The sequence below is a fragment of the Aphelocoma coerulescens genome, chromosome 6 (genome assembly GCF_041296385.1).
Source record: "Aphelocoma coerulescens isolate FSJ_1873_10779 chromosome 6, UR_Acoe_1.0, whole genome shotgun sequence".
NCBI classification, from domain to species: Eukaryota; Metazoa; Chordata; class Aves; order Passeriformes; family Corvidae; genus Aphelocoma; species Aphelocoma coerulescens.
In genome coordinates, this window is record NC_091020.1 from 25,604,523 (window position 1) to 25,628,801 (window position 24,279).

A 24,279-nucleotide genomic window follows, 5' to 3' on the forward strand; every position below is an offset into this window, starting at 1 on the left:
GCTTTCCAATTGATAAATGCTCTGCTCTCCAAGGAGTATTTTAGAGACACTCTCTTAATGTGGTGGTTTATGTCTGCGGCTAAAGGTGTTGTGGAACACCCAGGTCTTTAAGCATGAGGCCTTACAGACATTTCTGACTCTACAGCTCTCACTTGTGTTAAAACAAGGCCACTCTGTTTAGAATCTCGATCTCCCAGCAAGGACATGGGCCTGATGCGTGTGTTCCTCTGCCTCAAATCAGCAGTGAGCAGCTCAGGCTATTAGCTGCTAAATGCTTCAAGTTAAAAAAAAGTGTGTGTGTGTATACAAACACATGCATGTATGTATATGTAATACTCAAGTGCCTTGACTATTCTTAGCAAGGTTTTATTATAGCTTAATGGGTGTTTGAATTGAAAATCACATCCCCACGCTTCAAAAAGCTGTTAAATATACACACAGAACGTTGCTTCTGCCTTGGGCAGGAGACTCTCCATTCCCAGGCTGTCTATCCCTTTCCTTGCTTTTTGTATCACACTGGCAGGGTTTCTGCCTGTCCAGCAGCCAGTTGTAAGTGGCTGCAGACGCTGGGCAGGGATTGAATCCATGCAGTGCTGGAGTGACACGCAGGCACTTCAGATTCACAGCACACTCTGAGCTGAAGGTGTGTTAAATCCACCGTGTCCAGCACATGGTCAATGGACTATGCAGAGTGTTAGCTTGGTACATATGTAGGAGTGCTGATATGTCCTGGATGTTATTAGTCTCACAAACCTTGTGATGTTGCTGCCTATTATGGGATGTGTCAGACTGACTGTTTGCAGTGTCTCGCATGTATTGTTCAGTCTGGATAATCTTGGACAGAAGTGTGGGAGCCAGGTCTTTAGATTTTTAAATATTAGACAGAGATGAATAAATAAATATCAAATTGAATGTTAAGAACCTGGCGAGGTTTAATAGCTGCATAAAGGGTTGGTGCATGAGTTCTGATATGTCTGTTCTGGAACAAATCAGAACTAATGTCTTGGAGTGGAGAGAGGAACTTGTTTTTTTTAACTTTTGTCATTAAACCAGCAGATTTTTTAGTCTAAATCTGTAGTCAGTGCTCCTCTAAAGCGAGTGGAGAGATCAAAACTTTCAGGGTCAATTTATCTCCTATTTCACCTATTTCAGCATGAGATAGGTTTCTCTTTGAATATGCCTTTCTCTCTAATATTAGAAGGAACCAAAGTAGAGCTTAGTGAAGACCCTGAATTTTGTGACAGCTAAAGTTAGGGAGGATGAACCCCAGCTATTGCTATCAATATTTCAGATTATCTGCATACAGTTATTTACTAGTGAATATCCATTTTAACCAAGTTGATGAACAGGCCTGTAGTGTAAGATTGCTGGGAAATATTAACCTGTGTAACTGTGCACTTGAAGCAAACGTGATACAGTGATCCATAATGGTTAGGGGAAAGAAGAACACAGAAGATATGATAATGCCATTATAAATCAATGATTCGTGTTGTGCAGCACTTCTGAAAGGATCTTGCAGAATTACAGTACGAAGAAAGAAAATGAGAATTATCTTATGCTTGAAAATTTCTTCTCTGTTGAAAAGAGTTTGAAAAGACTGGCACTGGTTACCAGGCAAAAGAGATAAATAACATAGCCCATGAGGAAAGATGTAAAAGGTAATGTGGAAGGAAGAAAGAAATAGTTACTAAGAGAGAGTAGGAAGAATTCTTGTGAATAAAACGGTAGGACATCACTCTGAATTTATTGACTGGCTTTCTGTTCGATTGATCAATAGTTATTTAAGGATGCCTAGCATGCCACTAAGATTGGATTGGATAATCCTGCATAAATTGATACTTTAAGAGGAAATCTTACCCTCTCTTGCATGTGTAAGTTTTCATTCAGTTCACAGTATGCTCTGGTGTAACCAGGAGTCAGTATCATCATCTTCTTTCATGATTAATACTTAAAATTCATACAACTTGCAAAAAAGGTTGTTTATTTGTGATAAAACCTTGGAAAATATCTGGACTTATTTACTATAGCCAAAAAGGAGCTAATTTGATGATAAAATTTGCCATTTAATATCTGTGTCAGTGGTGTTCAATTACATAACTGTGCTCTAGTGAGTACTCGTTACTGAAACAGTATCACTTTCCAAACTTAGGTGCGGACATAACCTGCAACTGCCTAGAAGATTTGGTTCCTGACAATTACCTGAAATGCTACAGTATTTTCATGTGCAGAGCCTACATTATAAGACACAGGGATCAGGGATAGTCTTTTGGTTTATGTCTGAGTATAGAGTACTGATACTTTGGAGAATTAATATGTTAAAAAATAAATTACAGAGGAAATTCCGGGAAAGGTATTTTTCAAGCAGGTCTTGTATCATTATTTCTAGTGGAATTGCTCAGGTTGCTGAAAAGTGTTGAAAATTAAATAGGTTTTAATTAAAATGGTGATTATTTTTCAGGAAATTCTATTTTGACTGAGACAACCTTGTTTGGAGAACACCTTTTTTATTTTCCTATAAGTAAAAAAATAATATCAATGCTACTTGTTTTTTTAAAGAGAAGAGCAGGAATAATTCGTGTATGTTTCCTTGTCAACAGATCAAAATTTCCCACTAAAAATGCAGGAAAGCATGAGCAAATGTCACCACTTACTGCAGGCAGTGAGGACAGTCTGGGCCACATAAGTCCCAGTACACTGTTGCTTGTTTGTGTTGGTCTGAGAAGTCCTGGGGGTATGAATTCGTGCATTTGCTGGGAATCAGCTTTGCTCTGGGACAGTGCTTTTTGCAGAGAGCAGCATTCTTGTGGGCAGACCTGTAGCTGCCATAGACAGCTAAGTATTGCCAAGTTAAAGTAGCTGTTCCTGGTTGCCCAAAGGTTATGTGCAAGCATCTCGGGTGCAATGGCTCCGTGGTTCTTCTGGGTGGCCAGAGTCCCACCCTGGATGAGCCTGGCCACTATTGGAGAGGGATGACATTCCCAATGCAGACCTATGTGAGGACTGTTTCCACACAGAAGCCTAGGTATCAGGAGAGGGACAAACAGTGATGAAACTTTTCAGAATGTGTGACATGAAGCCTGCTGGCACTACTACTGTTATAGTGCTGGTGACCGAAGGACATCAGTGGGACAAAGTTTACAGGGAGATGAGCTATTTTTTATGAATTGGAACTGATAGAGTTAAGAAAGGGACAGATAAGATTTTGGGCATACTCACAAGATCCTAAGGGACTTGAGGAAGGATTTGGTCTCTGAAAATTGTTTCTTTTTTTCCCCAGCTGTAGATGTAGGTCTCATATTTCCCTCCCCCTATAAATCTTGCTGTGTTGTGTAAACCCTTCGGTGGGTGGCTTTCCCCCCAGAGATCATACCAGTCTAGTCCAGCATGCAGTTATCGCTGTCCATATTCCTCTCTTATGCTTCTGTCTCTGTCAGCACTTGGAAACCCTCAGGGTTTCGTTGGCCTTTTTGATTTGAGCTGGCTGTAAGTCAGTGCACAGATGTGTGGATGGGTGATCAATACCTGTCTTGGTTGTTTTTATGTCTTTATTTTATTCCAGGATGCTGCAGACTCTGCTATCCCAGCAGAGAGCAGCTGAAGTTGATCTGAATTGTAGCTCAGACTTTCAGCACTTTCCATAGCAGTGACAATGCTACTGGGTATAGAAGACTCCTCAGATTTAGCAGCTGATACCTGGTTTGGGTTTGGGGGTGATGCAGGCCAAACAAATGCCTTTGGAGATGCGCCCTGTCTGATCTCTCTTTGACTGGTGGTCTCATAAGGACAAGGAACGATCCCTCTAAACTTTGTTTGAAAAGGATTGGCCTTTGGCTTTAGATCCTGGTCCATTTCCACTTTAAATGGGGAGTGTGTTGCACCTCTTACCAGAAAGGCATGCTGAGCGGCAGTACCTTATCATTTTCCAAGGCCTTTAGAGAGTGGGAACATGGGTACCACTTCCCCTTTCCATCCCATGGCATAATTTATCAAGGTGTTTAGCTGCAGGCTGAAACACAGGAGTGTCTTGTCTCTCACCTGGCCCCTGCTGCTACTTCTCCTCCTGGGAACATTTCTTGTCTTCTTTCTTTGCCATTTCATTTGTGGTTCAGTCTCCTGGGAACTGCACATCTTCCTCTTGACTCCATATTCCTTCACGTTGTCCTGGGACATACGAAGGTTCCATGTTCAAAAAGCTAAGTTGCTCTCTTGGTGGCCCTTTGTTTTGAGGTTGATGTGATGAAGCTAGAGAGGAGTGTGAGAGCAGCTGGGAAGAGAGAGAGGGTCTTGGATGTGGTTTAAAATCCTCCTGAATGTGATGGGGTCTGTGGTGTTGCCATTTAGAGCAAGGGATGGTGGTTACTCACATCTTGCTCATGCAGCAGTGTAGAAGCAGCTGCAGTTCTTGTAGGAACTGTAGGAATTACATGTGGAAAGTGAAAAGTTTAAGTCAAAATGCTCTTCTTTGATACTGGTCTTCTATCTGGCTCTTCTTCACCTTCTGAAGTAATTCTGAACTTAGAAGACTTCTGCCTAATTCAGGGAATTGCACAGCAGGGCAGCACCTCAGCCTGTTCACTGGCTTGAGTGAGAAAGAAAAAACACAGAATTTCTCCAGAGGTTGTTGTGTGGTGCAGCTGAGTGGGAGTCTTAACAGTGCACATCTGAATAACTCCTCTGGCTCACAGGAGCAAACACTTCTGCCAAAATCTGTTGAACCAATTCAGTCTTCTTTTACATCAGAAAAGTTTTCTTAAAACATGTGCAGATGTCAGTATTCACCCACAATCACTGATAACTTCTTACAAAACCTATGGATAATATTTCCTTTTTTGGATGCCTGGTGTCTCATCAGAGTATGTACAAAAATTTCAGCTGAAATAATTTAATGCAAAATGGCACTTACAGACCTTCTTTATATGTGAATCAAATTCTGGTTTTATCAGGATGGATATATTTATGATAACATTTTTTTTCCCTAGCCTCAGTAAAAATAAAAATACTTATTATTTATAACATTAGAATTCAGGTGGTGGGGGGACATTTCTCTTTCAGGTGTTATAGAGGGGGAAAAAAATTTCCTGATTCTAGAAGCTATCTATATTTAAGCTCAGCTCAGAGAAGTAGTTTAATAATATTACTTCTTGTAACTATGATTGTTTAGGAACACTTGGAAGTGCTTATGTTTAGTAGGACATGAGTGTATGTTTCAAGTTTATTGAGTATTTAAGGATAGGCTAAATGAGCATATTTGCTGAATTGAAGTCATTTATCAGGTGAGAAGACTTCAACCAACAGCCACCGCTGAGCTTATGCTAATTCATAGGGATTCCTGACCTCAGTTATCAAGTTATCAATTTAAAAACTTGAATAAGTGCTAAATTTCCCCAGGAATAAAGGGGTTTTTATTTAATGGTTTTTTTATTAACATGAGATTTCTCAGCAGTGAAACAGGATAGAGGGAAGAACTTAAACGTTTATTTCCCAGTGTAGAGCCTTCTCTTTATTTTCATAGAAACTAAATACACCATGTTCAAATATAAATTTCTTTCCTCCATTTTTTCCTCCATTAACTGGGAGCCAAAGGTCTTAACAGAAATCAATCCATGCAATTTATTTTTAACTTCACCCTGCTTAGCTACGATTGATTTTTATCTTTGCGATCGATGGTAGAGAAAACGGTTTGGCGGGACAATGGAGCACTCTCCAGCTTGTAGGGGTTGGTCTGTGAGTCTTTTATTGAAGGAATCATTAAAAGCTTATTATGAAACTAATAGGATGAAGACGTTTAAATGATGAACACGATTACACCTGTTTTACTGGTGAATAATGCCTGCTACAGCTGATCTCCTCTCCCTCCTATTTAAAATGCTGGACAGCACTCCAGTGGGGGAAATTAATCCATAGAGATGAAAGAAAGTGCATCCCACATGCTAGTTAAAAGCTCTTCTTAAAGCAAGACAGGCAATAAGTAGTTAGCTACTTTCCTATTCACTGCTGGGTGCTTTTCATCCATTTCTAGCACAGTTTCGTCTTTTCTGTGCCAAATATCACATTTGGAACTTGAGCCTAAACATCTCTTGATAAAAAACCCTATTAACATTTTCCTTTATTTATTTATTTTTTTTTTATTGATTTCCTTTCTAGGGCTTTTTGTGGTGTACTTTCTTTTATCACTCTCTCCCCTCCCCTCACGTAGTCTGATTGATCAGCTGAAGATGTAAAGTATTGCCTTGGCAAACTCATATGTTTCCTCTGAAATCAAAGAGAGATTTAATGTGTACAATTATGCTCTTCTCAAGTTAGTTTCTGTGTGGGTAATGTGCATCTGCAGCTCTGATGTGGCTTGTGTTTTGGTGTAACTGTGCACATTTTCGGCAGGAGCTGCTTTTAAAGCAAATGCAATGCTTTCACTCTGGATTACTCTGTCCTTTAGCTGTGTCACCTTTGCTCTGAGGGGAGAGGGAGGTGAACAGGGACTGGGCCAGTATAATAAATGCTCCTTTTTCATAGCAGATTTTCTGTGATGGGTGAGATGCTCTAAAGAGTGTCATGTTTTCCAAGCCTGCTGAATTTACCGGGCAACTTGAGGGTGCTTTGTGCACAGAAACAGCACAGCATGCTCTGGTATTTGCATATTGTTCAATGACTGTGCAGAAGGCATGATATTAATGAAAATCACAGGGAAATAATTCAGACTGGATGGTACCTGTCATGATGGGATTTATGCTGGGGCAGTGGAGAACCTCACTACACAGAAATATCTGGAAGATTGTTTTTCCTGGCCATGGTGGGCAATCAAGAAGGAAGAACATTACACTAGGTTCATGTTCGTCCTCGTCTTCTGAACCTCTTGTGACTGGAATTGTGGTTAGACCTGGGAGACGAGGCACAACTTTTCAATGCTCATACTCACAAATCTGTGCAAGGCCTAGGCAGGGCTGTCTCTGAAGAACCCCAAAATCCCTTGCTAAGGGTGTCAGTGAAGCAGCCTGCCTGCTGAACTTGTCGTAACTCTTCTGGGCTTTAATCCACAATTTGATTTGGGGGATTTTATGCCCACAAGAAGGAGAAAGGGAACCTAAAGTTATAGCAATGAGGAGGGATGCCAGGGCTCCCTATGGAGTTGGAGAACACAGATCCAGGAGGCTGCTACAATAGAATGTTCCTTAACTTTTGAGTCCTACCAGCTCATTTTATGTTGCTAGAAAGGAGGGGTACTCCACAAGCAGAGGAATCACCTCGGAAAACAAGTGAGGTGTTTGTTGAAAATAACATCAACTATATGCTATTAATGACTTACTTTCAACAAGGAGTTTAAAATTTGGTTCTGCAAGCTTTTTGCTCACTTTTCTGCAAGTTCTTTGAGCAGCAGGAGGCAGATGGGGTCCTGCTTAGCCCAGGGACATTTCTGAGATTTAGTAATTTCATGTTTGTTACATCAATACCTGCCTTACATTGGAAATTATGAGTCCCAATATCAGCCAGCCAGGAAGATGATAATGAAGCCTGATGCACAGTGATCTACAGTTCCTGACATCATTTAGGGCGTCTTTGTAGTCTGGGACCTCTTAACTCTTTCTGCTTGCCTTCAAAACTCTTTAGATATCACAGGTGTTTTTCCCTAAGAGGAACTTCAATCTAAAAAAAAAAAAAAAAACCAAACAAAAAAAAACAAAAGGAAGAAAAACCTGCCTTTAAAGAATCATATTCAATCATTAACATGAGAAATGGCTTTGTGTGTTCCTAGACATGTCACAGAAATTATGGAGATAAATAGATTCCGTGAGAAATTTTATCTAATTCTCTGCAGTCTTGTGAGTGTATTTGCTTTCTTGTATGTTTGATGCACTCTGTCTCACTACAGGTCAGGAGGGGGAATGAGCTAACATATTCAGACTCTGAGGGCTTTTAAAGAGAAATTTCTCATGTTTCTCTTCTTAAGTGCCAGCTTAGGTTAGATGAGACTTTGTCTTGATACAATATGTGGAAGTATTAAACAAAAGTAGTAGCTCAAGAGTGGAGGGAGGAAGGAAGAACACAGGTTAGGAAAGACAGATGTGCTTGATGGCAAACACATTTGTCCATAGGAATCATTTCCACTGGCCAGAAGCCCAACTGAACACATAAAGTAGAAATCCAGAAAAACAGATTAATGATCCAGTCATTAGCGATGGAGGAGGAAAAAGACAAACCCAGCTAATTCTGTACTGAGCATGACAGATGAGCTCACAGCAAATAATTGGGTGACATTCATCAAATGTGAACTGAAAGGAGGCATTGGAGGGCAAAATGCTGCCATAATCTCTGGGATTTACAGTGTTGGAGCATTTGCTCATAGGAAAAGGAAAAGTTCATCAAAATAAATTAAGTTGGGCCTTCCAAAATTCATTCTGTATCACAGTTCTTGCCAAAACTTTATTGGAGGCTTGATCATTTTTTTGGAACTGTTATAACTGTGCATGTAAATCATGCAAAGATGAGATCCTGGCTGGGAAAAGCTTACACAGCTCCTGCCAGCAGAATTGTGGGTGGCTTCATATTATCTGGCTCAGGAAGACCACAAACCTCAAAGATTTCTATTTCTAAACCCTTGTCAAGGTGACCTAGTCCAGGTAGAAGCCTGGAAGGAGTTTAACTATTGCATACTGAACTTTTAACAGTGTTTTAATCCTGAATTTCTGCATTAAAAACAAGACAGACATACAAACAATTAATACAACAAACCTCTCCAGGTACCAGTTTTCAGTGGGATAAAGTGAAAAAAAACTGCGTAAAACCTTTTGAGTGTGGAAAACTTGTAGTAGATCCCGTTGTGGCTCAGAAAGTGGAATTTGATCACTCCTTGATATTTTTGCCACTCTGTGTTCACTGGATTAACTAGAAGATTGATTGTTGGACTGTTCCCAGTCTTAACTGGTCATCACAGCATTTACAAAGTACGTAAATATTCATGTCCTCATCTACAAGTTGAAGACCATCTCAGCCCATCAGAAGAAGTGGATATTGAACCCAAGGTCTTTACCAAGTAGTCATTGGACACATTCAGTTCATGTGACAGTTGAAAATTTGGATTTTCCAGTGGAGGTCATAAATATTAAAAGAGAAGAGGGGATATTTAAATATTCCCTGTGCTATTTATTTAGACAATATGACCTAGAAGTGTGGGATCCTTTGAGCAATGCTTGTAGAGCTGAGAGAGATAAAATTACTGCAAACATTAATTTTTGCCTTTGAGCTGGACTCAGTATGAATAAACTGCACAGTCTGTTCTCTCCTGTGAAAATTTTAGTTTGATGTGGATGTATTAGATGGGAAATTTATCCTTCAGAAGTAGAACTCACTGACTTTGTCCAGCCTGCAGAAAAGATGGCTGTGGGGAGACATTAGGGCACCTTGCAGTAGCTGAAGTGGCTACAAGAGAGCTGGAGGGGGACTTTGGACAAGGAGGAATGGCATTGAACTGAAAGAGAACAAGGAAGAACTGGATGGTCTTTGAGGTCCCTACCCAGACCATTGTGTGATTCTATGATCCTCACAGCTGGAGAGCAGGACCTGAAATGCTCACTGCTGTGCCAGTCCCCAGTGCACTTTGCATGAAGTGAGAGTCCAGTAACTGCTGTTCTCTCCCTGTCTCTTCCACTGGCTTGTTCTGGGTCCGTAGGCAAGCTGCTTTAGATTTTGATGTTTGTGTTTACCCTTGGCTTTAGATAAAGGTTATCTGCATAGAGTTTATTAACTATGATATATAGGTCATTCTGATGACCTTATGCTGTGTGTGCTATAATATATATTGTTGTTTTCATTTTTTTCTCTTGAGGGTTCTAAGTACAGTTATGATGACATTACAAGTAGAAATGGAAAAAAATCAGAAGGGGAAGTCTTAGTGTAGAAGCTGGTCCTATTTCTAAACCTTCCTTTCTTTCCAGTTTTTCAAACTGTCAATGGAAAAGCCTTGAGTTGATTAGACGTCAAATTTCATGACCAATAATAGGATGTCCTTCGAATGACAGCTTCTCTAGGGAAGAAAGCCACTATCTAGAGGTGATATCATTGCTGAGAATACAATTGATGCTGTAGCAATGTTCTCTGTAAGCTCATTCTCCAATATCACTGCCAGATAAAGTAAGTATATCTAGGAGAGAATCTAGGTCCTTTCTCTTGGCTTTATTGGAAACCTAAGAAGCCAACAAGTGACATTCCATATAAGTCTAAGTGCTGTGTGCATTATTTTATCTTAAGACCTGCGAGACTGCCCAACCAGCAGAATGTAGGAAATTCACTGATGTAAGCCTTATTTTAGCCAGGTCTGAGATGATTCCAGAAAGAACACCTACAGCAAGAGTGAGTAAGTCTTGACGGGTTTTAAATCCCATATTTTACAAATTATCAGTGCTAGATCTCATTGATGCATGGCATTTTTGCATAGTCTTTAGTTCATTCAGCCCATAAAACTGCAGATTTGGATGTCTATCAGTTCCCCCCACACACATCCTTTTTCAGAGAGCGTGATTTTAGAGAAACCTGTTTCATAGTGACAAAGGGCATCTAAGAGCTTAGCTCCAGCTTTCCAAGAGCACATTTACTGTTGGCATTAAATGGTGCTAGTGTGGATCTCTGCTGTTAGTCACTGTGAAAGGTTGTTGGAAGACAATCCTGGCCTCAGAGGACTTACAGTGCAGACAAGGCTGAGAAGCAGCAGAAAAAGAGGGATTATCTCCTACTTACAGGGGAGGAACAGAAGCACACAGAGACTTTAAATTACTTGCCCAAGGTAATTGAGTTGGACCATGTGATGAAACCAGATCCTCCTCTTCCTCCCACTCAGCACCTTTTTTCCTGAGATGTTAAAATCACACTGGATTTGAATCATAAGAGACAAAATGGAAAGTGCAATAGCACAGTTTAAATAAATAATACTCCATCCTTCTCAAATCTGGGATTTCTTTGGAGTTACCCAGAGGCTTTTAGGGACAGCTATGCCTGTCATAATAAACAAGATATCTGAAAGAAAGTTTGTCAGGCACTTTTAAAGGTGTCATCACAGAGTGTCTCAGAAGGGTCATCACTCACTTTGTTTGGTGTTTCCATAGGTGACAACTGGTGGAAGAGCAACTTACTATGTGTCCTACAGACGGGAGCCTTTTGCACAGATTAAATTACCCAAATACTCCCTTCCTAAGGTGAGTCTGCCACGTGTGAACATAGACACGTAGTATCTTGGGAAGCCAACTAAGTGAGGTTTGATAAGGTGAAGTGCCAGGTCCTTCACTTGGGTCACAACAACCCCACACAGCGCTACAGGCTGGGGACAGAGTGGCTGGAAAGTGGCCCAATGGAAAAGGAGCTGGGGGTACTGGTTGACAGTTCCTGAAGTGGCCAAGAAGGCTAATGGTATCTCTGTCTGTAGCAAAAATATAGTTGCCACCAGGACTAGGAAAGTGACCTGTTATAATACCGATTTGTTGGTGGTCCTGATTTAGAACTGGTGCATAGTATAAAATCAGGGGTACTTTTGTAATTTAAAAATCAGAAGTACTTTAAAGCTAGGTGTCATGGAAAAGTCTTCGAGCCATGTAAAGGAGGCTTGTTTATGCTGCCCTTAGTCACTAGAATATTTTTGCTGTACAGTAATAACTATCCTGTCATCTGCAGATTAATGAACTCTGCTGGAGTTGTACGTATGTGAGGCTGGCACCAGGCTAATGCAATATTTCCACTGCAAGTGGTGAAAACAGATTGAAGTCGTTGGGTGTTTTGCTTTATTTTCACACTGTTGGAATAGGTTGGGTACCTCCTTAATCTTTAAGGAATTATAGCTGCTGGGCAAGAACAAACTTCCTGATTTAGTCTTCCTTCATTGAGGGAAACGGCAAATCTCCCACTGATTGTACTCACGGGGATAGAATTAGGCCCTCAAATGGTTTTTCTCCCCATCCCATGCCGATAGGATATGTTAGGTCTATTAGAAATAGCCCCATTTAATCAATCCCAACTTTTCATCTAGATACCTCACACAAAAGATTAAGATGCCTCCTAGGCAGGATGAGGATATTGAGCTGATCTTCCCCCAGATATTCTTTCCTGAAATCAGGTCACTCCATCCTTTGGGAGACTTCCAGAATTATGATTTCTTGATGCAGAAACAGTGCAAGGAATTAATCAAGGCCCTTTGGCACTCTAGGGAAAGTTTAAATAGATACAAATAGATAAATGGAGTCTCATATAAAAACCACAGTCATTTTGCTTCTAGCTGAACCTGTGTCAGTTTGTTCAACAATGGTAGCAAGGATGAAGTGCTTCAACACTCATCACCACCCTGAAAGTAGTTTCCATGAACCTGTTTTAAAATAATACTGAGAAAATGCGCTGTCAGATCTCTCTGATATTAAAACTAAGTGGGGAAACCCTTGCTAGACTTTTTGTGTCTTGGTCAGCAGCAGAAATCCAGCAAAGGTTAGTGGGTGGATTATTTGATAGCCTGTATATTGTGGAATAACTGATCTCAGATAAACTCTCAATAGGAAAGTGTGTTATTAAAAATCCCTATCAGCAGTAGCTCAAACTGACACCTATGCCTCACCTTCAAATAAATGTGAACTCCAAGGTTTTTCGAAACCATCCTCTGCCAGTTGGAAGCACAAGCCCATTAGTTCAGCATGTGAATGAAAATTATCACTGCTTTTAGCCTGGTGCCATATGATGCTTAGTGGCTGTGAAGACTCCATGCTCCAAGGCTGTGAATCTTCCATGAGTGATAAAACCGACTTTCAAATTTATAAATAAAAAATGAAACTGGATGAAATTCCTTGAAGGTACCAAAAATGAAGAAAGCAAAAACCCTTTGCCTGGGGTGTGATTATTAAAAAAATGAAATGCAGAAAAGTCACAATGCTGGTAATTTATTGGCTTGCTCTAACAGAAAGTTGTTAAACATACCTATAATTCATGCTCCATCTCCATTCTTTCATAATTCATGGTAATTACTACATGTCCCGAAGGGCAAAGAAATACAGAGATCCTCAGTAACAGGCCTTTTGTCTTCTTTTAACAGGACATGCATATTATCAGCACAGATGAGAATCAGGTCTTTGCAGCTGTTCAAGAGTGGAACCAGAATGATACGTATAACCTGTACATCTCAGACACCCGAGGGGTCTACTTCACCCTGGCCTTGGAAAATGTGAAAAGCAGCCGGGGACTGGAGGGGAATATCGTCATTGACCTTTATGAGGTATGTAGTAAAGGGCACCCTACAAAGAGCAGCAACTGCCTGCTAGTTCAAGCAAGTGTAAATCTCTTACCAGCCTCCCAGGATTTTCATTTGTTTTGGGATCAGCCCTGATGCATTTCCTGGATTTGATGGCGAGTTGACTCAAGTGGGAATAGATGTAGTGCATTCTGTTAGGGGTGCAACAACTGGCTGGGTTCAAGTCAGTGACTAGTTAGCTGTGTGTCATTTCCAAAAGGGAAAACCATTATCCTTCTCACCGTAGTGTGGATATCCATAGAAGGACTAAACATACCTTTTCTTTCCCCTTGGACATCTAGAGACACCTGCTTGCAGGCAGGGAATCTGGACTGTCCCTTAGTGAGCACTGAACAGTTTGTGAACTATAACCAAACATTTGTAGGTGCCACTTGCCCAGAGATGACAGATGGATAACTTCTACCCCAAACTATCTTCCATTCTCATGCTTCTGCCAGGCCTGTCAGCCTTGGCCAGCAGCAGTCCATTCAGAGCAGTTCCAGTTCCTGGTTTCTTCAGAGCATTCTGGTTTTGGTGTGTTATTACCTGTTGGATGGAAGATCTCAGTGCTCAGTGCTTTGCCAGCAGCTAACAACTGATCTGTAATACTAATAGAAATGGTTGCAGGCTGATTTCTGCTGTTACACAGAGAAATGTTCTTGCAGCTACATGCAGAACTTAGGACTACAGATTTATTTATTTCAGCCAGAATAATGCTTATTTAACAACATAATCAATTTGTTTATAAAAATCCAGATAGTTTAAGTCAATGAGGGAAAATTCACAAATAACACATTGATCAGTATGAAGGACAGGGTTTATGGGTTTTTTTCACCTGTTTAAATATATTTTCCTGCCTCTGAAAAAGTATATTTCTTTGCTGTGATGAACCAGCTAAAACAAACATGCTTTGTCTCCCATTCCTGGGGAAACCTGTGTATTCCCCAGTGGTGTATCATAGACTTTTCACTGTTAAATGCTAATAGATTTTTACAGGGTCATTTAAAGAGTAGTGTCACTCCAGGGGCTTTAGAGTAGAAGGATTTGCATTGTGACAGTTGCCAGGAAGTTGCAGATTTGCAGCAAGTTCCTTCTTCCTGTCTCAGTTTCACAGCTGTGCAACAGAGACCAGACTCAACATGAAATCTTCTTGGGGATGTTTTGACAGGACCATATTCTGTTGGAATGGGATCTGCTGACAAAAATCAAAACATTTGAAACAACTGGGTTGATTTTGTCAGAATTTGGGTGTGGAAGGAAGAGGGAGAAATGGAGTTTGCAAAACATCAGTGTCTCAGCATATTCAGGATTCCCATCTTTTGTGTTGATTTTTTTTTTCTGGTACACAAAAGGATCCCACACTGCTTCTGATGTGATGTGCTGTCTCCCCTGTTTTGACAGTCTCCGGAGGCAGTGGGGCAGACCCCATCCTCAAGCTCACAGAACTCATGTGTGACCTGGTGCATGCTGCACCTTCAAGCCCATCATCAGCCTGTCTGCAAGAACTCAATGAAATCCCAAAGTGGGCTGTTTCCTCGGGATTTGCTCTGCGATTATCCTTGTCTTTTTCTTCTAAGGATAGAAACTGTGGATACAAAAATGCTGCTAGCAAGGATTTTCTTGCTATTTTCTAAGTCCATGAGAGACTTTTCCACAGAGATAGTAGCAGAGTTCTGTAAACAATGAAACACCTGCAACCTTGAAAGTCTTGTTTATAGTACAGTAGAAAAATATTTTGACAATGGATGTTTTAGGATTCTAGCCAATCACCCCCAAGGGCTGGCTGATCCTTTGTCCAATTAGACTATGAAGAAAAAAGTCTATAAAAGAGTTTGTAAAATAATTAAATAAATCAATCTTGCTGCACAGTTCCTGCCTGCTGGATCTTCTCTCCTCCTCCCTACAGCTGCGGGACACGGTGATATACCCTAGGGCATTTTTAATAAGAAACCACACGAGATCTTTCAGCTTTTCAACCATCATCAAGATGTACCGTCAGTGCCATTCAGTGTTACAAGATTTGATTGAGATGGCTTCTTTGCTTTTACAGAGACCTCCCACTCCTGAGAGTGCTCAGATGGACATTGCTTCCAGCCTGTTCTTCCGATGTATTTTTTTCATCTCTCTCCCTTTTTCCTAGGTAGCAGGGATCAAAGGCATATTCCTGGCTAACAGGAAGATAGATGACCAAATCAAGACTTTCATTACCTACAACAAGGGCAGAGACTGGCGTTTGCTACAGGCACCAGACACCGATCTAAGAGGGGATCCTGTACTTTGCCAGCTGGTGAGTGGCAGATCTTTTCAAGGCACTACTGATTCCTTCAGAGCTGCTTATTTTGGTCCCTAGGTTAACAAAACTCTCCCTGTGTTTTTTCTCTTGACCTTCTATGTGTTAAATGAATTAAGTAAATTTCTTTATCTATAGCTTCATCGCTTTTAAGGAAAAATTCTGACCTTCTTTCTTGATGTATTTCATAGAATTCAAGTCAGAATAAGAAAGTTTCTGGGGAAAAGTGCTCTAAGTCAGATTGTTGATAAAACAAGGGCAGACATGCTTGTTTGTAGTGCAGAGTTCCTGCTTATCCTGCAAAGGAACATATGAACTATTTGTGCTTAGAACAGAGGGGTCATTTTCAGAAGGATCAGAGCATCTGTGTGCAGTCACCAGGAGTTCCTCTGATATTTAACTTGCTGCATATTAAAGCTTCCACCTTTTGTTTGTTTTCTGTCAACAGCCATTTTGCTCATTGCACTTGCGCCTGCAGCTCTCAGAGAATCCGTATACTTCAGGGAGCATTTCCAGCAAAGAGACAGCTCCTGGGCTGCTGGTGGCAACGGGTAAGAACATAAGTGCTTCTCACCACTCACCCATACCTCCCTGGGAGCCTGAGAGTATATGAGGTATTCCCTATTGGTGTAAAACCTTTCAGCTCTGTTTCAGCAAGTGCTGAGCTAATTCACATTAACTCCCATTTGCTATGGGCTAGGAGAAGGTGTATGGCCCCAAGTTCAAAAAAGGTGTCAGGTGTTTGTTGCTCTACAATAACCCTTCTGCAGGTCTCAACCCACACTTTCAAGGTACCATTACCAAATGGCATTACTAGGTCCTCTCATGTTGTTACAACCACTGATGGATGTGTATCTGATTGCTGAGAGTGCCATAGATGAGAATAGTACCCAGGGCTACTTGAAGGTGTTAATATGTTCTGCCTTTTGAGTAGCAAGCACAGAGTTGTCACAGAGTCTGTCAGGTGAAGCCTGGGCTTCGTGGGTGCCTGTGTTGTGCATGGCACCTATTTTCAACCCTGTATTGCTGCAAGACCAGCAGCATTTAATCAACACTGCACGGGCTACTGGTATTGTGGGCTGTTCTGCAAAAAAGTGCTTTGGCAGGTTGTTTTGTTTCAATGACAGCCTGCTACAATACTTCATGGTGGCAGTGGCTGACCCACTGTAATTAATCTGCAGGATGGATGGTGCTACCAACCCCACTCAGCTCTGTGGGAGCTGCTGGACTAACAAAGTGCTTCCGGAATGGCTGGTGCTACTGAAAGCTGGCCTCTGAAGCATGTAGGCAATTCTGTCATTTCAAATAGAGTCTCTTACATATGCTCAAATATGTCCAAATAGCTTAACTGTTCTTTCTAAGGCTCAGTTTATCTCCTTGGTCCTGTTCAGCATAGCAGTAGCCTGCAAGTGTGTGATGTTAGCATATTGTCAGCATGAATTTACACTATTTCTTCCAACCATTTTCATTCTCATGTCCTTCTGTGCTTCTGTGTGTTTGCCAGAACCTGAAACGGGTTCCCTTCATGACATTTATATCTCAACAAGGGAGACACCATGTGATTTCCAGTTCACTGATCCAGGCCAAATGAAGTGAGATAATTTGGTTTAAACCTCCAGATATCCCTATGCATAGCCAAGTGGAGTCATCACTCCTGGCAGGTTGCACTAGATGGATGCTTAGGAACAAGCCCGACTCATGATGCTGTAATTACAAAAGCTTTTTTTTTTTTAACCTTTTAGGAAGCAAATAGAGGCAGCAGGATGGTGAGATTCTAGGCATTGATCTAAATTGTTAGTAAATTAGGTTCTTTTCAAGCTGCCAGTGCATGGGATGAATGCTTTCCCAGTCTAACAATTAACCTTTAAAAGGCAGAATATAATTTCTGCCTTACTACTTTGTAGATTAAAAAGCCTTACCTGTTGGGAATATACACATCTGTTTCCACTAACCAGTTTCACAACAGCAGGAGCATCTCACCATGTTGTTGAATGCATTCAAGGATAAGCTTTGCAATTTATTCTCACAAGTGCTGGCTGCTCAAACACTTGATTTACAGTGAGACATGTCCAGCAATGATTGGAAATTTGGACACTTGGTATAGGACAGGGGTTAGATTCTTGTAAATGGAAGAATTATGTTTTATTATCTAATTGTACAGCTGCTAAATCTTCTTGACTTGTTTGGGAGTTACATTTTGTGAGGTTTGAATGCATGCAGCTGAAACTAGAGGGAGAGAATGAAGGAAATAACAGAACAGCTTTGCACAGAAAAACAGAACGAAGTGATAACAACCAAATTCTTGCCTTTTTACTCCCTTTCCTTGCCTCCATCTGTAAATCCCTGTTTGAAAATTTGGATTTTCCACTTTGGTGTTTAAAATATGATGATACAAAACCTATACTGCTGCTTTTAGATCAGTTTCTAACTCATGATAAGATACTGGGCTAAGACCTTTGAACTGACACAGTAGATTTATCCTCTTGAACCTGGACATCCCTAGAGACTGACCTTCTATGTGGTTGCCCATATCAGGTTTTCCTTACAGCCTCATCTTAAACAGTTGGTCACTTTTTCTGGTGTCAGGGGAAAAAAATTAGGTGGGGGACAGTAAGATACTTCCTATATCCTGAGCACTGATGAGAACACGCTTCTTGAGTTGTGCTGCCTCCCAGAGCCAGAACTTTTTTGAAATAGCTTTGAAACAATAATGTGGTTAGTTGAATTCCATGATGGTAACAGGAGAGTTTCAACCTATTTAAATTTCTAATTTTCCAGCATTAAATGTCAGAAATTTAATTACCATTTTCATTAGTGTGTTCATCCATACAGGAATGTCTGACACTTGTGTTGCAGGCAATATTGGCTCTGAGCTTTCCTACACGGATGTTGGCGTGTTCATCTCTTCTGATGGTGGCAATTCCTGGAGACAGGTATGTTTTTCACAGCAAAGGAAAGCATGGAGCCTTTTGCTATTCTTCTTCTGCCTCTTCCTAGTGGAGTGGGGCACTCATGCAGTACCTCATTTGTTTGCAGGTCTTCGAGGAGGAATACAACGTTTGGTTTCTGGACTGGGGAGGGGCACTAGTGGCCATGAAGCACACATCAGTGCCCATCTGGCACATGTGGTAAGGCAACGTTACTTTGAGAAGGTGCCAGTGTCTATAAAATGAGTAGATGAAGTCATTCTTATCTATATTTTACCATCAATGTGGTTTTATTGATGAATATAATGATTATTGCCCCATTTTATAAATATAATGGCTCTGTACATAATCACCTACATGTATGAATTACTCTTTGCACTGGAAATGTACTGTGAGCCTCCAGGTGGGGTTTCTTTCCTACACACACACATATACTAAGTAATAGGCCATCCTTTGGGCTTCAGGCATTTCTGAGAGGCTGTGTCTCTCGTTTCTACATTTTGTTTACAGAATTTAACATTAATCTGGTAAGACAGATAAAGGGAGGGAGAGGAGAGGGCAGTAGGTGTAGATGAGGACAACAGAGATATGTTGCTAACTCCTCTAGTATTTGACTATCAGTTTCCAGAGATATTGTAGTGGTGACTGATTAGAGCTGGAGGTGAAATAGGGCAAAATGATTTCTCAGCTGAAGACACTGTTTTGCTATAAATGGGTTATAACAATCTAAGCACTAAAGATACTGCTCAAAATTAGCCTCTTCTTAGCTCTTGCCCCTCTGACTCCTGCACCAGTTAAACATTCTAAAATTCAGAACTAACACTGTTTACAGAAAACGGGTGTGTTCATTACTGGATAGGTCAGTCCATTAGACATGCCCCTTCAGTCTTGGGGCTTGATTGAAAGAGGCTCATGTCTAATGGACTGACCTACCCAGCATCTAATGCTGTTCAGAAGTGAATTACAAATAGCTTTCAGAGACAAGATGTTTTCCTGTCTACAATACTGAGTTGTCTCTTAGCTTGATGGTGCTAAGCACATGTCTATTACTTTTCATGCAGAACAGGAAATGTGGTCTTCAGTCAAATAGAAAAAAAAAGCAATGGTGTTTGGCAGCAGTGATGAGGTGTTAAGGTCTCCTCTACCTGAGTCATTATTGTACAAAATCCTCCAGTGAAATTGCAGTCATTCCAAATCTGGACACCTCAAGACATGTTGACTTCACCCATTTACAAGCTCATGTTCCAGAGATGTACTTAGAGAACATTAACAGCTACTTTGTCAATATAAAAAGCTTCTGGACTTCTGATCTGACAGATAACTCTGGGATGACTGCAACATAGATTTCTGTAGAAGTTTGAATATATTGCATTTGAGCACGTTTCTTTGCCACCTGAAGTAAAGAAATGACTGCTTTAGTCATGGTGTGATAGTGGACTCTTAACCACGGGATGTATTGGCTCCGTAACTGGACATACAGAGGACAGTAGTCACAGGGCAGACTCCTAAAGATGAGCTGCAGACTCCAGTCTGTGGATAGAATGTGTTGAGGTGTGACTGGAAGCCTCTGGTGGGTAACTCAGTTGTCATGGCTATAACTAAAGTGCCCTCAGGAAAGAGGACATCAGGACCATGTCCCAGTCTTTAGACCAAGCCAAGTATGAGTCAAGGAAGGAGAAGTGTGTGTTAGCCACGGGTGGGTGTCTCCAGCAGCGGGTGTGTCAGACTGCAGCAGGTTGAGCTCTGGAAGGGTGAAAGGGGAGCCACTTACTGAAAAAGCTGCAAGTCACGTATTAAACATTTGTTACTGTATTATTCAGGCCAGGTGTAACTGTTTCAGTTGTCTTTAATCGTGAAGGCTCCTCAGACATAAAAAGCACATTAATACAAGTGCCTGTACTTACATATTGAGGAAGATTTGGTCACAGGTTGACTTTTCATAGGAGCTGAGAGCTCAGTTCACCTTTGTTTGGGGAGGTTCATTTCAGATGCTCTCCTTTTACCCTAAGTTTCCTGAAATGGCATGTGCAGTACTACGAGTGCCCCACCCACTCTATTAAATGAGTAGTGATTTAGATCTGTTATCAATACGCTCCAACAGGTTTCCTCCAAAATTGTACCCTTAAGGGCTTTGGAATTTGCTTCATATTGCCTCAGTAGGCACCTGTTTTATGGGCAGGAGTGGAATAGATTAAAGGGTACATGTAAATCTATTAGTTCTCAGGCTGAGACATTGTACAATAAGTTTCATGCTGGAGAAAAGAGGGGTGGATAATTGAAAAGCTAAGAGAACTTTAGCTAAGGTAATGAAGCATGCTGTTCCCCAGAAGTTGAAATGCTATTTTAGAGAGATAAGCATTCAAGCAGAACACATAAAAATGCACAGGTGTATAGGAAGATACATACATTTAAATAAATAGATTTAGGGCAGATAATCTTTCTGTGTCCTGTTGTACTCCCAGAGTTCTGTCTTTCCTGTAAAGCTAACTTCCTGTTCTGGCACAGGTGCATTGAGAGTCAGGTGAAGGTGTCTTGCTAAGTGACATGAGGGGCAGAGTTAGGGGATGGTGACTGCCAGCCTTGGCTTTGCACACCAGAGGTCTGAGGTTGGTTTATAATACACACTCCAGTGGCCTCCTGGTCCTTTGGTGGCATGTCAGATAGTGTTCTACCTGCTTGGAGCAGGGAGGACTTGGTGTCCACCAAGAGCCTCCCAGACAGATCCAGATGCTTGGATGCATCTGTGAGCACACACATTCTACACTCCTCACTCCCAAAAATAAGGCAAATTTGCTTTAAAGTACTAATAGGGATAGAGAGATTGTAGCTAATGCTATATGGCATTGATACAGGGATGGGTCAAAATGTCCTGTGGTGGTGAAAGCAATTTTCATGCATTCAGGCCAGGGTTGCTTATGCTCTGAGTGGTGCTTCATGCCAGGTGCTATTCCAGACCCAGAAACAGGTCTTGGCAAAGCCTCTTGATCCCTTGAGGTCTGATCTACAGCTGCATCAAGTATATCCATATCCTTATTGCCAGTATTTATGCTTTCTAAAGCTTTGATCTTTCAAAGTACATCAAGAGCATGAATTTAGTGGGCTGGGAAACGACAAAGATTGGTGCTTGTCTGTAAACCCAGCTGCTGGAGCTTGCAGACCTTAGCCAACATTTAATTGCTGCAGTTGCTTTAGAGTAAGTCTTTTTATGTATATAAATGTTGTCTGCTTCTATCCCAGGGTGAGTTTTGATGAGGGAAGATCCTGGACTAAATACAGTTTCACATCAACACCACTTTTTGTGGATGGATCCCTTGTAGACCCTGGCATAGAGACCCAGATAATGACGTAAGTACAGCAGCTCCTATTTTAAGTTGTGATGGCAGAAGGGGTGCATGGAGATCCCCAAGTGCCTTGTAACATCATGATGTGCAGTGCAGCATTGTGTAGCTACACATGCAGTGTTTCATGAAGGCATGGTGCTGTTTTGTGGGTTTTGCTGATGGCCACAGGCCTGGCTGGCATGTTCTTGCATCATGTGGCAAATAGATGATGGAGCCAAACTCTCTCCAGTAGTGACAGGGGCTATAGCAAGGAGAGATGGTCCCAAGCTGTAGCTTGGGAGTTCACATAGACCAGCAGATAAATCTGCTTCTCTGGAGAGTGGTGTAGCCCTGGTCAGGTTGCATCTAGTGACAACCAGAGGTCCTTTCTCATAATTACTGCTGAGATTGCAGTCCTCGGAGCTGATGGCCCAGGGACTGCAGTGCTCTTCAGAAGTCAGAGATCTGTATGGTTGTACCTAATGCCAGTTCTGCTCTTGCTCCAGTTGTGCAGCATGACTCTCGTTTGAGATTGCTGGTGGGTATGAATATCCCCCAACCTTGTTGCTTGCTATCTGCATTGTGGGCTATACATCTGGTTTTAGCTCAAGCAAAAGTGTTCTCATGGTGCATATGCAGAGCTGAGCTCAGAATAAGCTTCCTGTCTGGGGTTTAGTATGCTATGGTTCACCCATCCCATGGAAGGAGGAGCCTGGGCTGGCAGGGATGGTGCTGGGACCTTCCTCCTCCCAGGAGTGCTGAAGTGCTGGGTAAGGCTGTTAGAACTGGTGGAGTGACGTTGGCCCAAGAACAGGCCAGGATTTGAGTTCAACAACCAGGAGAGGGAAGTTTTTAAGTTCAAAGGCATCTTCAAGTAGTGATCTGACCTCTTGAACAAAGCAGATCAGAGCGCTGTGCTCTGGGATTCTGAACAAAGCAAGGACAAGATGCACTGCCTTCATTGCTTTCAGAAATGCCTTCTTACCTGTGCTTCTTTGAATTGCCTGAAACAGGCTTCTGAAAAACATCAGAAAGAAAGGTGGCAAAGATGCCTTAGACTGAGGCACACCTGTGAAGCATATCTACAGTGGCACAAAGAAGCACCTTTGGTTAATCACATCAGACACTTGCATCATTCCAGTTCAGGGGCAGGAGATTAATTATAAATTCCATCTTTCAGTCAATTTGCTTTTCCTGCTTTTCTGCATCTGCACTTGAAGTTCCTGCACATTTTCACTGCTTGCAAGAGAAAAGAGATTCAGGTCAAGTTTATTTTCTTCTAGGCTTCAGTCCATTTTCATACTTATATGGCATGAATGCATAGGTGGAGCTCCTTGCTGGTGTCACAGGTAGTGAGAAACTGAGAGTAGACTGCTGAGTATGCTTGTCATCAGTTTTTGAGAAAGTTTGGACCATGTGTCTTGGATGTTTCTGCTACTGGCTTGAGTGTATTCCAACTGTATTGCATGATTTGTGTTATGCATTTCAAAACCCAGATCTACTTCAGCTTTCCACAAAAAGAAGTGACCGTGTGTTGAGAAGCAGTCTGTACTTGAAGTTGAGCTCAGCTCAAGAGCTGGGTAAAAATCATATTTTACTCTTCTCACAAATGGTCATTTGAACTGGCTTCTATGCCATCTATGCCATGGCAGAAGAAATGTTTTGGTGCTGTAGCCTTGGGGGGGCTCAGGATGGCGTAGCTGACTCCTGCATAGCACATCCATATCTCCTGTGATAAACTGTCTTAGGAAGGACAGGCTAAGTAATTATGGTTGTGCTTTACACAGCAGCACTCCTATGTTTTATTCCCAAACAGTGCTGGAGCAAAACAAGGCAGCCTCTGTGTCTGTGACAGACAGCTACTGAGATTTTATCGGAGTAGACGTGGTGTCAGTTCTGGTAGCACTGCTCACTTTTCCTTTATTCCAAAACAATGCCATGGCTTTGGCTTTTTTTTCAAAAAGGCAGAGTCCTTGTTTGTGTAGAAGAATATATCTGTGCATCTGTTGCCTTGCTATCTGCAAACATTGCCCTGTTTTTGCAAAGAGCAAAACTCAGTAGCATATGATATACCTGTGAGCCTTTTCAGAAGATGGCTGTGAGCATTCTGTTGGGAAAATATATATGCCAATTCCCAGCTAAAGATTAGAACCTGCAATTCTGTTCACTCTGTGTATTTTTTCTCCAAATGCAATGAGAATGTGTAACTTTCTGTGTTGTTTAATGTGGTGTTTTTCTGTGAAATTCTTTATGCAATGTGTGTCCCTTTCCAGCTGCACACATGTGCAGACACATGCACGCACACATGCAGAGAGACCAATCTGAGCTCACATAAATCTGCACATCAGCACCTTCATTGAAATCAGTGGAACTTATCAGTTGACTAGCTGTGAATTTAGGCCATTTACTTTATAAATCAATGCAGTTTTCTTCTGAGATGAAAAATGCATTATAAATCTAAGGTTATTGTTATTTATATCTCTGTAGTCTTCTGGT

The 24,279-nt window shown here is 41.4% G+C and overlaps 1 protein-coding gene across 7 annotated transcripts in view; it reads left to right on the forward strand.

Moving 5' to 3' along the window:
- The window catches only part of SORCS3 (sortilin related VPS10 domain containing receptor 3), a 241,436-nt gene that overhangs the window by 168,772 nt on the left and 48,385 nt on the right, over positions 1–24,279 (forward strand). For all 7 annotated transcript variants that reach the window (XM_069019975.1, XM_069019977.1, XM_069019980.1 and 4 more), the window contains 7 exons: positions 11,091–11,180; positions 13,052–13,231; positions 15,387–15,533; positions 15,985–16,087; positions 18,393–18,469; positions 18,573–18,664; positions 21,701–21,808. In XM_069019975.1, the coding sequence (XP_068876076.1) occupies positions 11,091–11,180; positions 13,052–13,231; positions 15,387–15,533; positions 15,985–16,087; positions 18,393–18,469; positions 18,573–18,664; positions 21,701–21,808 (797 nt within the window). The remainder of the gene's footprint in view (positions 1–11,090; positions 11,181–13,051; positions 13,232–15,386; positions 15,534–15,984; positions 16,088–18,392; positions 18,470–18,572; positions 18,665–21,700; positions 21,809–24,279) is intronic.